We start from the raw sequence: 17,263 nt of genomic DNA on the forward strand, positions 1-17,263 counted from the left end.
TTTTGTGATGACCGGCACCTTTTCAAATTCTTCATAGGCTACGTGCATGAGCTTCCGAGTGCCGAGCACTTTCAGGAGCTGGGCGCTGAGGTCGCGGGAAATGGCCTCGACCAAACGCAGGGCCCGCTGGATGGGATACTTGGTGTTTCGGATCTTGCGGAGATGTGTGAAGATGGCCACCAAGGCCTGGCGGATTTTGTCCAGCTCCGTGGCCGATAGGAGGTCGTTGAGCGGAAAGTCCTTCATCAGAGGGTTGTAGTCGTTCACCGTCTCCACGGCCTGCTTCAGACCTGGAGGGAAACCAGAGAGCACAATGTTTAATTTATTAGGATTTTAACCTCATGTTTTACATGGTTACAGTCATGACAGGACGGGTAGTTACTCGTCTCGGTTACAGTCATGACAGGACAGGTAGTTACTCGTCTCGGTTACAGTCATGACAGGATGGGTAGTTACTCGTCTCGGTTACAGTCATGACAGGATGGGTAGTTACTCGTCTCGGTTACAGTCATGACAGGACGGGTAGTTACTCGTCTCGGTTACAGTCATGACAGGACAGGTAGTTACTCGTCTCGGTTACAGTCATGACAGGACGGGTAGTTACTAGTCTCGGTTACAGTCATGACAGGACGGGTAGTTACTAGTCTCGGTTACAGTCATGACAGGACGGGTAGTTACTCGTCTCGGTTACAGTCACGACAGGACAGGTAGTTACTCGTCTCGGTCACAGTCATGACAGGACAGGTAGTTACTCGTCTCGGTTACAGTCATGACAGGATGGGTAGTTACTCGTCTCGGTTACAGTCATGACAGGACAGGTAGTTACTCGTCTCGGTTACAGTCATGACAGGACAGGTAGTTACTCGTCTCGGTTACAGTCATGACAGGACAGGTAGTTACTCGTCTCGGTTACAGTCGTGACAGGACAGGTAGTTACTCGTCTCGGTTACAGTCATGACAGGACAGGTAGTTACTCGTCTCGGTTACAGTCATGACAGGACGGGTAGTTACTCGTCTCGGTTACAGTCATGACAGGACGGGTAGTTACTCGTCTCGGTTACAGTCATGACAGGACGGGTAGTTACTCGTCTCGGTTACAGTCATGACAGGACGGGTAGTTACTCGTCTCGGTTACAGTCATGACAGGACAGGTAGTTACTCGTCTCGGTTACAGTCATGACAGGACGGGTAGTTACTCGTCTCGGTTACTCGTCTCGGTTACAGTCATGAAAGGACAGGTAGTTACTCGTCTTGGTTACAGTCATGACAGGACAGGTAGTTACTCGTCTCGGTTACAGTCATGACAGGACAGGTAGTTACTCGTCTCGGTTACAGTCATGACAGGACGGGTAGTTACTCGTCTCGGTTACAGTCATGACAGGACAGGTAGTTACTCGTCTCGGTTACAGTCATGACAGGACGGGTAGTTACTCGTCTCGGTTACAGTCATGACAGGACAGGTAGTTACTCGTCTCGGTTACAGTCATGACAGGACAGGTAGTTACTCGTCTCGGTTACAGTCATGACAGGACAGGTAGTTACTCGTCTCGGTTACAGTCATGACAGGACAGGTAGTTACTCGTCTCGGTTACAGTCATGACAGGACAGGTAGTTACTCGTCTCGGTTACAGTCATGACAGGACAGGTAGTTACTCGTCTCGGTTACAGTCATGACAGGACAGGTAGTTACTCGTCTCGGTTACAGTCGTGACAGGACAGGTAGTTACTCGTCTCGGTTACAGTCGTGACAGGACGGGTAGTTACTCGTCTCGGTTAAAGTCATGACAGGACGGGTAGTTACTAGTCTCGGTTACAGTCATGACAGGACGGGTAGTTACTCGTCTCGGTTACAGTCATGACAGGACAGGTAGTTACTCGTCTCGGTCACAGTCGTGACAGGACAGGTAGTTACTCGTCTCGGTTACAGTCATGACAGGACAGGTAGTTACTCGTCTCGGTTACAGTCATGACAGGATGGGTAGTTACTCGTCTCGGTTACAGTCACGACAGGACAGGTAGTTACTCGTCTCGGTTACAGTCATGACAGGATGGGTAGTTACTCGTCTCGGTTACAGTCATGACAGGACAGGTAGTTACTCGTCTCGGTTACAGTCATGACAGGACGGGTAGTTACTCGTCTCGGTTACTCGTCTCGGTTACAGTCATGACAGGACAGGTAGTTACTCGTCTCGGTTACAGTCATGACAGGACGGGTAGTTACTCGTCTCGGTTACTCGTCTCGGTTACAGTCATGACAGGACAGGTAGTTACTCGTCTCGGTTACAGTCATGACAGGACGGGTAGTTACTCGTCTCGGTTACTCGTCTCGGTTACAGTCATGACAGGACAGGTAGTTACTCGTCTCGGTTACAGTCATGACAGGACAGGTAGTTACTCGTCTCGGTTACAGTCATGACAGGACAGGTAGTTACTCGTCTCGGTTACAGTCATGACAGGACAGGTAGTTACTCGTCTCGGTTACAGTCATGACAGGACAGGTAGTTACTCGTCTCGGTTACAGTCGTGACAGGACAGGTAGTTACTCGTCTCGGTTACAGTCATGACAGGACGGGTAGTTACTCGTCTCGGTTACAGTCATGACAGGACGGGTAGTTACTCGTCTCGGTTACAGTCATGACAGGACGGGTAGTTACTCGTCTCGGTTACAGTCATGACAGGACAGGTAGTTACTCGTCTCGGTTACAGTCATGACAGGACAGGTAGTTACTCGTCTCGGTTACAGTCATGACAGGACAGGTAGTTACTCGTCTCGGTTACAGTCATGACAGGACAGGTAGTTACTCGTCTCGGTTACAGTCATGACAGGACAGGTAGTTACTCGTCTCGGTTACAGTCATGACAGGACGGGTAGTTACTCGTCTCGGTTACAGTCATGACAGGACGGGTAGTTACTAGTCTCGGTTACAGTCATGACAGGACGGGTAGTTACTCGTCTCGGTTACAGTCATGACAGGACAGGTAGTTATTCGTCTCGGTCACAGTCGTGACAGGACAGGTAGTTACTCGTCTCGGTTACAGTCATGACAGGACAGGTAGTTACTCGTCTCGGTTACAGTCATGACAGGATGGGTAGTTACTCGTCTCGGTTACAGTCACGACAGGACAGGTAGTTACTCGTCTCGGTTACAGTCATGACAGGACAGGTAGTTACTCGTCTCGGTTACAGTCATGACAGGACGGGTAGTTACTCGTCTCGGTTACAGTCATGACAGGACAGGTAGTTACTCGTCTCGGTTACAGTCATGACAGGACAGGTAGTTACTCGTCTCGGTTACAGTCATGACAGGACGGGTAGTTACTCGTCTCGGTTACAGTCATGACAGGACAGGTAGTTACTCGTCTCGGTTACAGTCATGACAGGACAGGTAGTTACTCGTCTCGGTTACAGTCATGACAGGACAGGTAGTTACTCGTCTCGGTTACAGTCATGACAGGACAGGTAGTTACTCGTCTCGGTTACAGTCGTGACAGGACAGGTAGTTACTCGTCTCGGTTACAGTCGTGACAGGACGGGTAGTTACTCGTCTCGGTTACAGTCATGACAGGACAGGTAGTTACTCGTCTCGGTTACAGTCATGACAGGACAGGTAGTTACTCGTCTCGGTTACAGTCATGACAGGACGGGTAGTTACTCGTCTCGGTTACAGTCATGACAGGACAGGTAGTTACTCGTCTCGGTTACAGTCATGACAGGACGGGTAGTTACTCGTCTCGGTTACAGTCATGACAGGACAGGTAGTTACTCGTCTCGGTTACAGTCATGACAGGACAGGTAGTTACTCGTCTCGGTTACAGTCATGACAGGACGGGTAGTTACTCGTCTCGGTTACTCGTCTCGGTTACAGTCATGACAGGACAGGTAGTTACTCGTCTCGGTTACAGTCGTGACAGGACAGGTAGTTACTCGTCTCGGTTACAGTCATGACAGGACGGGTAGTTACTCGTCTCGGTTACAGTCATGACAGGACAGGTAGTTACTCGTCTCGGTTACAGTCATGACAGGACAGGTAGTTACTCGTCTCGGTTACAGTCATGACAGGACGGGTAGTTACTCGTCTCGGTTACAGTCATGAAAGGACAGGTAGTTACTCGTCTTGGTTACAGTCATGACAGGACGGGTAGTTACTCGTCTCGGTTACTCGTCTCGGTTACAGTCATGAAAGGACAGGTAGTTACTCGTCTCGGTTACAGTCATGACAGGACAGGTAGTTACTCGTCTCGGTTACAGTCATGACAGGACAGGTAGTTACTCGTCTCGGTTACAGTCATGACAGGACGGGTAGTTACTCGTCTCGGTTACAGTCACGACAGGACAGGTAGTTACTCGTCTCGGTTACAGTCATGACAGGACAGGTAGTTACTCGTCTCGGTTACAGTCATGACAGGACAGGTAGTTACTCGTCTCGGTTACAGTCACGACAGGACAGGTAGTTACTCGTCTCGGTTACAGTCACGACAGGACAGGTAGTTACTCGTCTCGGTTACAGTCACGACAGGACAGGTAGTTACTCGTCTCGGTTACAGTCATGACAGGACAGGTAGTTACTCGTCTCGGTTACAGTCACGACAGGACAGGTAGTTAGTTCATCAGTTGTTAGACACAGTCATGGACAATTTTGTATCTCTAATTCACCTCACTTGCACATATTTGGACTGTAAAAGTAAACCGGGGCTCCAAAAAACCTCAACACCGAAAGGACCCGGACCTCTCCACCTGGGAATCGAACCCAGTACCTTCTTGCTGTGAGGTGTGACTGGAAACTTTATATTTTAATAGTTATTTACATTAAACTCATAGGTTTCTGCTTTCTAAGTCCAATTAACAGGAATAAAAGTGACTTTTTGAAGGTTTCAGAATTCCAAAGACTGATACTGACCTTGACACACACCCACACACACGGTTCTTAACAAACTGACCACTCTTGTAGAACATTTAACGATAAACAAGTTTGGTGTGGGAAGTTGGCCTTGAGTTGGGTTGCAGAGCAGAGTTAGCCCGAGGGGTCAGTAAAGGGAGTATAAATAAGGACACCGGGAGAACGTGAGTCTTGTGAGTCACATTCACGGCAGGAAAGGTTTATGTGGGTGCTTTGTATCCGTTACGTAGTGTCTGATATACACTTGAGGACAAAATTATTAGCCCCCCTATGAAATTTAAAGTTATTTAAAAATTTCCCAAAGTCATTTTATAACAGAGCAGGGATTTTTTAAGATAGCATTTCTAAACATACTAGTTTTCTTTAGAAAGCATAAATTATTTTTATTTGCTTACTATAACAGAACTATTTCAAAAGAAACAAAAATCACCGGGGTCAATATTATTAGCCCCCTTAAGAACTGACTTTTTTATTGAGCCATAGCACAAACCACTGCTGTGCAATGGTGTGCTTTAACTTTGTAATGATAAAAGCTCGTTAAATCAAGTCACAGCTGAGGGTTATCTCCCAATTTACACACAGTATAAAAGCTTCAGTAAGCATTTGAGCTGTCACTTGAGAAAGCATCATGCCAAAAACAAAAGAAATCAGTTTAGACTTGAGAAAAAGAATCATCGATGCTTACAAAGCAGGAGAAGGATATACAAAGTTATCACAGCGTTTCCAAGTGTCAAGAACTGGAGTGAGAAGTATTATTAAAAAATTCAAAGAGAGCCACACAATTCAGAACAAGCCTGGCAGAGGTAGGAAGCGCAAGATATCAAAGACCCTGGAAAGAAAACTAGTGAGAGATGTGTCTAAAGACCCCAGAACAACTGCCAAGACACTAGTGAACGACTTAGCCAGGTCAGGAATAATTGTCTCAAAAAAGACAATCACTAGAGCCCTGCACAGGAATGAATTGCGAGGTTGCAGACCAAGAAAAACTCCACTCCTGCAGAAAAGACACCTTCAAGCCAGACTGAAGTATGCTAAGGACAACCTGGAGAAAGATTATGCATACTGGAAGCATGTCCTTTGGTCAGATGAGACAAAAGTAGAGCTCTTTGGCCATAGAGACATTGCTTATGTTTGGAGGAAAAAGGGGGAGGCTTATCACCCAAAGAACACCGTCCCCACAGTGAAACATGACAGGACAGGTAGTTACTCGTCTCGGTTACAGTCGTGACAGGACAGGTAGTTACTCGTCTCGGTTACAGTCATGACAGGACGGGTAGTTACTAGTCTCGGTTACAGTCATGACAGGACGGGTAGTTACTAGTCTCGGTTACAGTCATGACAGGACGGGTAGTTACTCGTCTCGGTTACAGTCACGACAGGACAGGTAGTTACTCGTCTCGGTCACAGTCATGACAGGACAGGTAGTTACTCGTCTCGGTTACAGTCATGACAGGATGGGTAGTTACTCGTCTCGGTTACAGTCATGACAGGACAGGTAGTTACTCGTCTCGGTTACAGTCATGACAGGACAGGTAGTTACTCGTCTCGGTTACAGTCATGACAGGACGGGTAGTTACTCGTCTCGGTTACAGTCATGACAGGACAGGTAGTTACTCGTCTCGGTTACAGTCATGACAGGACGGGTAGTTACTCGTCTCGGTTACAGTCATGACAGGACAGGTAGTTACTCGTCTCGGTTACAGTCATGACAGGACAGGTAGTTACTCGTCTCGGTTACAGTCATGACAGGACAGGTAGTTACTCGTCTCGGTTACAGTCATGACAGGACGGGTAGTTACTCGTCTCGGTTACAGTCATGAAAGGACAGGTAGTTACTCGTCTTGGTTACAGTCATGACAGGACGGGTAGTTACTCGTCTCGGTTACTCGTCTCGGTTACAGTCATGACAGGACAGGTAGTTACTCGTCTCGGTTACAGTCATGACAGGACGGGTAGTTACTCGTCTCGGTTACTCGTCTCGGTTACAGTCATGACAGGACAGGTAGTTACTCGTCTCGGTTACAGTCATGACAGGACGGGTAGTTACTCGTCTCGGTTACTCGTCTCGGTTACAGTCATGACAGGACAGGTAGTTACTCGTCTCGGTTACAGTCATGACAGGACAGGTAGTTACTCGTCTCGGTTACAGTCATGACAGGACAGGTAGTTACTCGTCTCGGTTACAGTCATGACAGGACAGGTAGTTACTCGTCTCGGTTACAGTCATGACAGGACAGGTAGTTACTCGTCTCGGTTACAGTCATGACAGGACAGGTAGTTACTCGTCTCGGTTACAGTCGTGACAGGACAGGTAGTTACTCGTCTCGGTTACAGTCATGACAGGACGGGTAGTTACTCGTCTCGGTTACAGTCATGACAGGACAGGTAGTTACTCGTCTCGGTTACAGTCATGACAGGACGGGTAGTTACTCGTCTCGGTTACAGTCATGACAGGACAGGTAGTTACTCGTCTCGGTTACAGTCATGACAGGACAGGTAGTTACTCGTCTCGGTTACAGTCATGACAGGACAGGTAGTTACTCGTCTCGGTTACAGTCATGACAGGACAGGTAGTTACTCGTCTCGGTTACAGTCATGACAGGACAGGTAGTTACTCGTCTCGGTTACAGTCATGACAGGACGGGTAGTTACTCGTCTCGGTTACAGTCATGACAGGACGGGTAGTTACTAGTCTCGGTTAGTCATGACAGGACGGGTAGTTACTCGTCTCGGTTACAGTCATGACAGGACAGGTAGTTATTCGTCTCGGTCACAGTCGTGACAGGACAGGTAGTTACTCGTCTCGGTTACAGTCATGACAGGACAGGTAGTTACTCGTCTCGGTTACAGTCATGACAGGATGGGTAGTTACTCGTCTCGGTTACAGTCACGACAGGACAGGTAGTTACTCGTCTCGGTTACAGTCATGACAGGACAGGTAGTTACTCGTCTCGGTTACAGTCATGACAGGACGGGTAGTTACTCGTCTCGGTTACAGTCATGACAGGACAGGTAGTTACTCGTCTCGGTTACAGTCATGACAGGACAGGTAGTTACTCGTCTCGGTTACAGTCATGACAGGACGGGTAGTTACTCGTCTCGGTTACAGTCATGACAGGACAGGTAGTTACTCGTCTCGGTTACAGTCATGACAGGACAGGTAGTTACTCGTCTCGGTTACAGTCATGACAGGACAGGTAGTTACTCGTCTCGGTTACAGTCATGACAGGACAGGTAGTTACTCGTCTCGGTTACAGTCGTGACAGGACAGGTAGTTACTCGTCTCGGTTACAGTCGTGACAGGACGGGTAGTTACTCGTCTCGGTTACAGTCATGACAGGACAGGTAGTTACTCGTCTCGGTTACAGTCATGACAGGACAGGTAGTTACTCGTCTCGGTTACAGTCATGACAGGACGGGTAGTTACTCGTCTCGGTTACAGTCATGACAGGACAGGTAGTTACTCGTCTCGGTTACAGTCATGACAGGACGGGTAGTTACTCGTCTCGGTTACAGTCATGACAGGACAGGTAGTTACTCGTCTCGGTTACAGTCATGACAGGACAGGTAGTTACTCGTCTCGGTTACAGTCATGACAGGACGGGTAGTTACTCGTCTCGGTTACTCGTCTCGGTTACAGTCATGACAGGACAGGTAGTTACTCGTCTCGGTTACAGTCGTGACAGGACAGGTAGTTACTCGTCTCGGTTACAGTCATGACAGGACGGGTAGTTACTCGTCTCGGTTACAGTCATGACAGGACAGGTAGTTACTCGTCTCGGTTACAGTCATGACAGGACAGGTAGTTACTCGTCTCGGTTACAGTCATGACAGGACGGGTAGTTACTCGTCTCGGTTACAGTCATGAAAGGACAGGTAGTTACTCGTCTTGGTTACAGTCATGACAGGACGGGTAGTTACTCGTCTCGGTTACTCGTCTCGGTTACAGTCATGAAAGGACAGGTAGTTACTCGTCTCGGTTACAGTCATGACAGGACAGGTAGTTACTCGTCTCGGTTACAGTCATGACAGGACAGGTAGTTACTCGTCTCGGTTACAGTCATGACAGGACGGGTAGTTACTCGTCTCGGTTACAGTCACGACAGGACAGGTAGTTACTCGTCTCGGTTACAGTCATGACAGGACAGGTAGTTACTCGTCTCGGTTACAGTCACGACAGGACAGGTAGTTACTCGTCTCGGTTACAGTCATGACAGGACAGGTAGTTACTCGTCTCGGTTACAGTCACGACAGGACAGGTAGTTACTCGTCTCGGTTACAGTCACGACAGGACAGGTAGTTACTCGTCTCGGTTACAGTCACGACAGGACAGGTAGTTACTCGTCTCGGTTACAGTCATGACAGGACAGGTAGTTACTCGTCTCGGTTACAGTCACGACAGGACAGGTAGTTAGTTCATCAGTTGTTAGACACAGTCATGGACAATTTTGTATCTCTAATTCACCTCACTTGCACATATTTGGACTGTAAAAGTAAACCGGGGCTCCAAAAAACCTCAACACCGAAAGGACCCGGACCTCTCCACCTGGGAATCGAACCCAGTACCTTCTTGCTGTGAGGTGTGACTGGAAACTTTATATTTTAATAGTTATTTACATTAAACTCATAGGTTTCTGCTTTCTAAGTCCAATTAACAGGAATAAAAGTGACTTTTTGAAGGTTTCAGAATTCCAAAGACTGATACTGACCTTGACACACACCCACACACACGGTTCTTAACAAACTGACCACTCTTGTAGAACATTTAACGATAAACAAGTTTGGTGTGGGAAGTTGGCCTTGAGTTGGGTTGCAGAGCAGAGTTAGCCCGAGGGGTCAGTAAAGGGAGTATAAATAAGGACACCGGGAGAACGTGAGTCTTGTGAGTCACATTCACGGCAGGAAAGGTTTATGTGGGTGCTTTGTATCCGTTACGTAGTGTCTGATATACACTTGAGGACAAAATTATTAGCCCCCCTATGAAATTTAAAGTTATTTAAAAATTTCCCAAAGTCATTTTATAACAGAGCAGGGATTTTTTAAGATAGCATTTCTAAACATACTAGTTTTCTTTAGAAAGCATAAATTATTTTTATTTGCTTACTATAACAGAACTATTTCAAAAGAAACAAAAATCACCGGGGTCAATATTATTAGCCCCCTTAAGAACTGACTTTTTTATTGAGCCATAGCACAAACCACTGCTGTGCAATGGTGTGCTTTAACTTTGTAATGATAAAAGCTCGTTAAATCAAGTCACAGCTGAGGGTTATCTCCCAATTTACACACAGTATAAAAGCTTCAGTAAGCATTTGAGCTGTCACTTGAGAAAGCATCATGCCAAAAACAAAAGAAATCAGTTTAGACTTGAGAAAAAGAATCATCGATGCTTACAAAGCAGGAGAAGGATATACAAAGTTATCACAGCGTTTCCAAGTGTCAAGAACTGGAGTGAGAAGTATTATTAAAAAATTCAAAGAGAGCCACACAATTCAGAACAAGCCTGGCAGAGGTAGGAAGCGCAAGATATCAAAGACCCTGGAAAGAAAACTAGTGAGAGATGTGTCTAAAGACCCCAGAACAACTGCCAAGACACTAGTGAACGACTTAGCCAGGTCAGGAATAATTGTCTCAAAAAAGACAATCACTAGAGCCCTGCACAGGAATGAATTGCGAGGTTGCAGACCAAGAAAAACTCCACTCCTGCAGAAAAGACACCTTCAAGCCAGACTGAAGTATGCTAAGGACAACCTGGAGAAAGATTATGCATACTGGAAGCATGTCCTTTGGTCAGATGAGACAAAAGTAGAGCTCTTTGGCCATAGAGACATTGCTTATGTTTGGAGGAAAAAGGGGGAGGCTTATCACCCAAAGAACACCGTCCCCACAGTGAAACACGGTGGTGGGAGTATTATGCTGTGGGGATGTTTCAGTGCATCTGGACCTGGGAATCTTGTCAAGGTGGAAAGAATCATGAGGAAAGAAGGATATGTGAATATTTTGAAAGAAAACCTTAAGCAGTCAGCAGCAAAACTTGGTCTGGGTCGTCGCTTTCTCTTCCAACATGACAACGACCCAAAACATACATCGCTCCTGGTGAAGAACTACCTCCAGAAGACCAAAGTGAACGTTATTGACTGGCCTGCACAAAGCCCTGACTTGAATCCCATTGAAAATCTGTGGGGTGAACTGAAGAAGAAGATTCATGCCAGAAGGCCATCAAATCTGGAGGAGCTAGGGAGATTTGCCAAAGAAGAATGGGCTGGGATTCCTCAGGAGATGTGTCAGAGACTTGTTGAAAACTACAGTAAACGACTGCAGGCTGTTATCCAGCAAAAAGGATACACAACTGACTATTAGCATCAGGGAGGCTAATAATTTTGGCCGTGGTAGTTTTTGATTTTGTGAAATAATTTAATTTCTGTAGGCAAAGTAAAATGATTTAATCATTCAAAATAAAACTGGGATGTTTGAAAAGGCTGTGTTAAAAGTTATTTGCTCTATTTAACAGTACTTGGGAAATACATTTAAAACAATGAATTTTTCATAGGGGGGCTAATAATTTTGTCCTCAAGTGTATGTATATTCCTAATTTAGTGATTGTAATGAAGTTTTTCTGTTTTTCTAATGTCTTTCATTGTTCCAGCTATTGAGAATTTTTGTCTTTCCCTTCGGTATTTAGGGCACTCAGTTAGTATGTGTTTAATCGTGATGGGTAATTGGCAGGATTCACATTGTGGGTCATCCTCCCCCTTTATCAAGTAGGAGTGTGTAAGTCTGTGTCCAATGCGACATCTATCGTAGATAACTTGATCTTTACGTTTTCCTGGGTGTCTGTTGGGAGGACAGTATCCACCCTTCTCTCTTGTAAAGGCCTGTGTGTGTTTGCATTATGAGATGGGTCCTCAGCTGAGTAATAAATATTTTTTTTGCTTTTACTATTACTCCAGTTTACTGTGTCAAGCTTTAAGTGTTATTCTGAATTCCCACAACAGAGGTGACGGTGCTACCCAGAGCCAACAACGTTCTTGCATGGATGAAACGTTACCGGTGTCTGTGTCGAAGCTGACGGTGGCGTGAAACCGTTTGCCGTGCTTCAGAATGTCCAGCGTGAGCAGGACCTCGGGGCTCTCCCTCTTCTCCTGAATGCGATTGAGAGCGCGTTCGAGGTTGAGCCAGAAGCTGATTTCCTGCAGCGCTGTTCCAGAAGCGGGATCTCGGTCCAGTTTGGTTACCTGAAGGAAGAAAAAAAAAAAAACAAGGTCCAGACATTCACCAGCAGTAATGTCGGATGCACGAGCTGATGGGCGCTGGTGGACGATCGTACCTTCTGAATCTCTCGGATCCAGCGGTTGACCCCGGATTGTAGCTGGTTGAGAAAGGTGGGATCTTCTACTTTGTCACCGAAGTCAGTGACCTTGGGCTTCTCTCCCCGTTCATAGCACTGCTTGGCGATGTTGGCGAGGATTGGATGGATGAGCAGGCTGATCTCTGGGATCTCGATGTTTTGCTGGAGGTGCAACAGACCCATCTCGAGCTCGGCGATCTTCTTCTCCACAGAGGGAGCCATCTTGTCTCCATCCCTAAATTAATTATAAAATGCAACAGTGTTGTAATCTTGGGTGACTGCTTACATGCCCTCCAACGCGCGCGCAGTCCTAGCGGACCCCTACTTTACGTCTGTGCTTCCACACAGACGCCTCTATCCGCTAACCAGGGACCTTGCACAGCATTTAAAGACCCCACCAAGTTAGTCCGGTCATTTCCCCAACTCAGAAGACGGTGGTCAATCTGTGTCTGTTGCAGGCACTGCCAATTGTGCCCGCTAGATGGACACCAACTGACCGGTAGCAGAGCCGCCGAGACTTGAACTGCGGTGTTCAGAATCTCGGCACTGGTGTGCTAGCGTAATATCCCGTTGCACCACCTGGGCACCTAAACCAGTAACCTTTTGATTAGTAGTCCAGTACCTTAACCGCTTGGCTACAACTTGTTGTCTGTCCTTGGTGTATTTGGGGTGTTCTATTAGTATGTATTTAATCGTAATAGATATTTTCCTTTTATCTGGTATTGCTGGGTTATTCTGGCACCGTGTGTGTATGACTTGGTCTATATGTCATCCTTAATGGTTTAATGTTGATGTCTGATCGTACCGGTCAGCTTTACCGGACTCCCGGATGTACGATTTGAAGAACGGTGCCACTGCGTTGCTGATGAACGAGTGCAGGGTCTCATAGGGGGAGTCTTCGCTGAGGGTCAGGACACGGACCTGAGTCGAAATGGGCTTGTCGGCATCGATGACGCCGGTCCTCTTGATAAAAGCCAGGCTGAAAAAGGCAAAGCATAGAGTCAGAGTCAGACATGCATTTTGAATAGACCTTACAACATACTGGAATAAAAATGAATGAGAACGTGAATGAATTACCTGTTGGATTTAATTCCATAGCGAATGTCAATGCTGATGTTGTAGGAAATGCATTCCTTCTCTTCCTCCCCCTCGTCTCCAACATCCTCTGTAAAAAAAACAATCACAGTAAAACATTATACAGTTTATTCCATTCATTAAAGCACTAAATGTAAAAATCTGGCATTATTTAAACACTTCTGAACCCTCATGAAACAAATTCTGTATTAAAAATCAGCAGATGAAAATCAACACAACATGAAATTTAACTAGAATAAACAAACTGTTTGCATCAGACTAGTAGAGTTGTGTGTTAGTGAGCGCACTTTGAACAACAGTGCACTTCCATTTCAGGCATGTGGTAGCCGCTTTTCTCCAAAGGAAGTATGAATGCATAATTAAAGCAACCAAGGAGTCCAACAGTGGCCATTTAGCAGTGGTGACTTTCTGATAAACGGCCCTGTACCTTCACCACCGAGTACAACAGTACTGTTGGAACAACACAGACATCAAGCAGCTTTTCATCCATCAACCAATCAGGATGTGGCTGCTGATCGGGTCCTGATGACGGCCACTGAAGTGCCTGAGTAGAAATCACTGTTGTTGTTCTGTTCATATGAGAGCTACTCCAATACACAACACAGAAACAGTTCAGAGGAAATCAAAACCTAAAGACTCTGCGTAGCTGGTAAGCTCAGTCCTTGTATTTATAAACACCACTGTGCTAACCAAGCTAGTCAGTTATGTTGACATTAGTAGCAGCGTGCATGTCACATATTTATTGCTGAAATTATTAATTTTTTTGTTCATTTCTGTCTACAAATAAGTCTGTGTTCTCTCTGGCTTCCATTAGACACTACCCAGGGCAGTAAACAATAAAGCCTAAAGTTCACATCCCTTAAGTCTACAAAGCTACGTTTATGCAGTCTGGCACACAAGCTCTAAAAGACCTGATCATAAGCTAATGCTATACAACACTGATCCGTCCAAGGCGTGGCCCACTGCTACAGGCGATAAACAAGTTGAAGGTCAGATAAATGCATAAATGCATCAATATGACAGCACAGTTCTTTCACCATATCTGTATCACTCAGGTGTACCGTGTCCTGGTTGCCAGGTAACCATAAGCTTTATGTACAATGGATAATAATAGTTGGACAGTGTAACTCTGGACATTCAGCGAGCACCTTGGTCAGACTCTTCAGAAGAAGGTAACATTTGGTATTTCGGGTAAATTTTGGGACCGTCATTGTCCTTTAGCCGACATTTAGGCAAACTAACACAGACAACGGACTGTGGGAGGAAACCGGAGCTCCCTGAGGAAACCCACACAGACACGGGGAGAACATGCAAACTCCACACAGAAAAAATCCCGACGGCTAAGCCTGGGAATCGAACCCAGAACCTCCTTGCCGTGAGGCGACAGTGCTACCCAACGAGCCGCCCCCTACATTTACATTTTCGGCATTTGGCAGACGCCTTTATCCAAAGCGACTTACAGTACAGTTACAGTATGCTCAAGGGCCCAACAGCAGCAACCTGGCAGTGGTGGGGCTTGAACCAGCGACCTTCTGATTACTAGTGCAGTACCTTAACCACTAGGCTACAACGTCCCTACCTCTTGACATTCCACGAGTAATTAAGTTAAGGGCCTTGCTCAAGGGCCCAACAGCAGCAGTGGTGGGGTTTGAACCAGCAACCTTCTGATTACTAGTCCTAGACCTTACAGTTACATTACAGTTACAGTATGCAGTCTGAGCAATTGAGGGTTAAGGGCCTTGCTCAAGGGCCCAACAGCAGCTGTGGTGGGGCTTGAACCAGCAACCTTCCGATTACTAGTCCTGTACCTTAATGACTAGGCTATGGCTCGCCCTGCTAGGGAACTAGGTGTAAGTGAATGTGTATGCCTAAGTGTGCCACTCTCAGGTGGATTGGCAGTGTGTGTCCGGTTGGCACCAGTCACCGCGACCTTGGTCAGTCTAAAAAAATAGCTGAATATATGATAAATATACAAACGATATAAAACGGACCTTTCAGACAACTGCGCTCCACTAAGATGGTGTGAATCTGATGGTCTGACAGGAATTTCTTCATCTGCTCCACAGAGCTCTTCTCCTCCAGGGCGGTTTCCAGAGAGGCTGGAACCTCGCCGCCATCTTCCAGCAGCAGAGGCACAAGCTTGCGGATGTGTTTCTGCAAAACAGACGTGTCGGCGACGGTCTGAACGGCGGCAGAAACCTCCATCGTGCCGCCGCTGTCTTCTCCTCCTCCACCGTCAGACATTTTCCTCCTGAAAAGGCTTCAGTAGCCGCGGGTTGAACAATAAAACTGCGCTGTCACCGTCTCCTCCAAACAACTGTCTCACCGGCAGACTGATGACAACTAGCCCAATCCACGCCTTTAATCTGTGCAAAGGTTGATGGGAGTTGTAGTTTAACTTCAGCTTCTTAACACGGTTGGAAACGAGAAATAAACTACATTACCCAAAATGCATTGCAAACCAAACCAGTCACCCCACCCTGAATTACTGCAGTGCGTTCGGTACCTCATTTAAGCAAAATATAAAGATTTTAACATTTAAATGCACCCAGTTTACACATAATTATGATAATTATTATATTTTAATCACAAATTACTACTGTTTTGATGATTTTGTGGTGAATATTCATAAATCACATTTACCTCACAGAATGTGTCGTTCTTAAATGAGTCTAATCCGAACCGAGTCTAATAGATTCCAATTCTTTTGCATAAAGGATGATTAAATGAAATATAATTTAGTAATTGTATGGTTTTAAAAAAGCAACACTATTCTATTCGTATTATTTCTTACATATTGTATTACTGACCCTGTTTGTTCGTTGCTGGTCCAAGATGCTGCCAAATACTAAGCAATTGCTGGTTTGAACAGGACAATTTTGGTTGTGTTCAAAACACATCTTCTGGTCAGTGACAATCAAGCAACGAAATATTTATTTATTTATTTATTAGGATTTTAACGTCATGTTTTACACTCTTTGGTTACATTAATGACAGAAACCGTAGTTACTTATTACACAAGATTCATCAGTTCACAAGTTTAATGTCAAACACAGTCACGGACAATATAGTATTTCCAATTTAACTCACTTGCATGTCTTTGGACTGTGGGAGGAAACCGGAGCTCCTGGAGGAAACCCATGTAGACACGGGGAGAACATGCAAACTCCACAGAGAAAGGACCCGGACCGCCCCACCTGGGGATTACATAATAATATGGTCAAGTAATTGTATGATTTACAAAAGCAACACTATTCTATTCATATTATTTCTTACATATTGTATTACTGAACCTGTTTGTTCATTGCTAGTCCAAGATGCTGCCGAATACTGAGCAATTGCTGGTTTGAACAGGACAATGTTGATTTTGTTCAAAACAAACCAAACAAAACTACATATGCCTTATCATAATGTACAGTATATTACATATACACTATGTTTTGTATGTTATGTCATTGCTGACCCTAATAAACTTGATTGACTCTGAAATTATACCCTACACCTCAAATAAATTAAACTGGGAACTGATTTACATGGATGCAGTGTTTACACTCAGTGTAATTCATTATTGGGTGACATAAAATGTGAAACAAACACTTCTCCTGTTAGTCATTTTTCATCTAAGCTAAACACTAGATACTTTCACTTCACCACACTGTTTACTACTAACTAAAAACATGATAGATTCCCTGGATAAACATTTATGTAGGTTCTAGTGTGTTGTATTGTTATTATTAATTAGAATATGGAGTAATACGTTAAGTTCTACACACATAGAACAATTATTTATTAATAATAAGGCATTGGCTGACTGTGCAGGATTGGCAGGTATGATTAAATTTAACTCTCATATCAGGTCACATGACTTGGACAGTGACATGAACCTACATCCGGGACTTGGCGCCAACCTATTACAAGGCAT

At 45.5% G+C, this 17,263-nt stretch overlaps 1 protein-coding gene across 2 annotated transcripts in view; it reads right to left on the reverse strand.

Moving 5' to 3' along the window:
- dync1h1 (dynein, cytoplasmic 1, heavy chain 1) overlaps positions 1-15,669 on the reverse strand; it is a 50,189-nt gene extending 34,520 nt beyond the window's left edge. For both annotated transcript variants that reach the window (XM_063007369.1, XM_063007368.1), the window contains exons 1-6: positions 15,333-15,669; positions 13,324-13,411; positions 13,052-13,225; positions 12,226-12,481; positions 11,947-12,133; positions 19-290 (exon numbers count right to left, since the gene is read on the reverse strand). In XM_063007369.1, coding sequence (XP_062863439.1) covers positions 19-290; positions 11,947-12,133; positions 12,226-12,481; positions 13,052-13,225; positions 13,324-13,411; positions 15,333-15,585 — 1,230 coding nt within the window. In that variant the 5' untranslated portion in view covers positions 15,586-15,669. The remainder of the gene's footprint in view (positions 1-18; positions 291-11,946; positions 12,134-12,225; positions 12,482-13,051; positions 13,226-13,323; positions 13,412-15,332) is intronic.
- Between the last annotated feature and the right edge of the window lie 1,594 nt (positions 15,670-17,263).

The sequence above is a fragment of the Trichomycterus rosablanca genome, chromosome 13 (genome assembly GCF_030014385.1).
Source record: "Trichomycterus rosablanca isolate fTriRos1 chromosome 13, fTriRos1.hap1, whole genome shotgun sequence".
In the NCBI taxonomy this organism is placed as follows: Eukaryota; Metazoa; Chordata; class Actinopteri; order Siluriformes; family Trichomycteridae; genus Trichomycterus; species Trichomycterus rosablanca.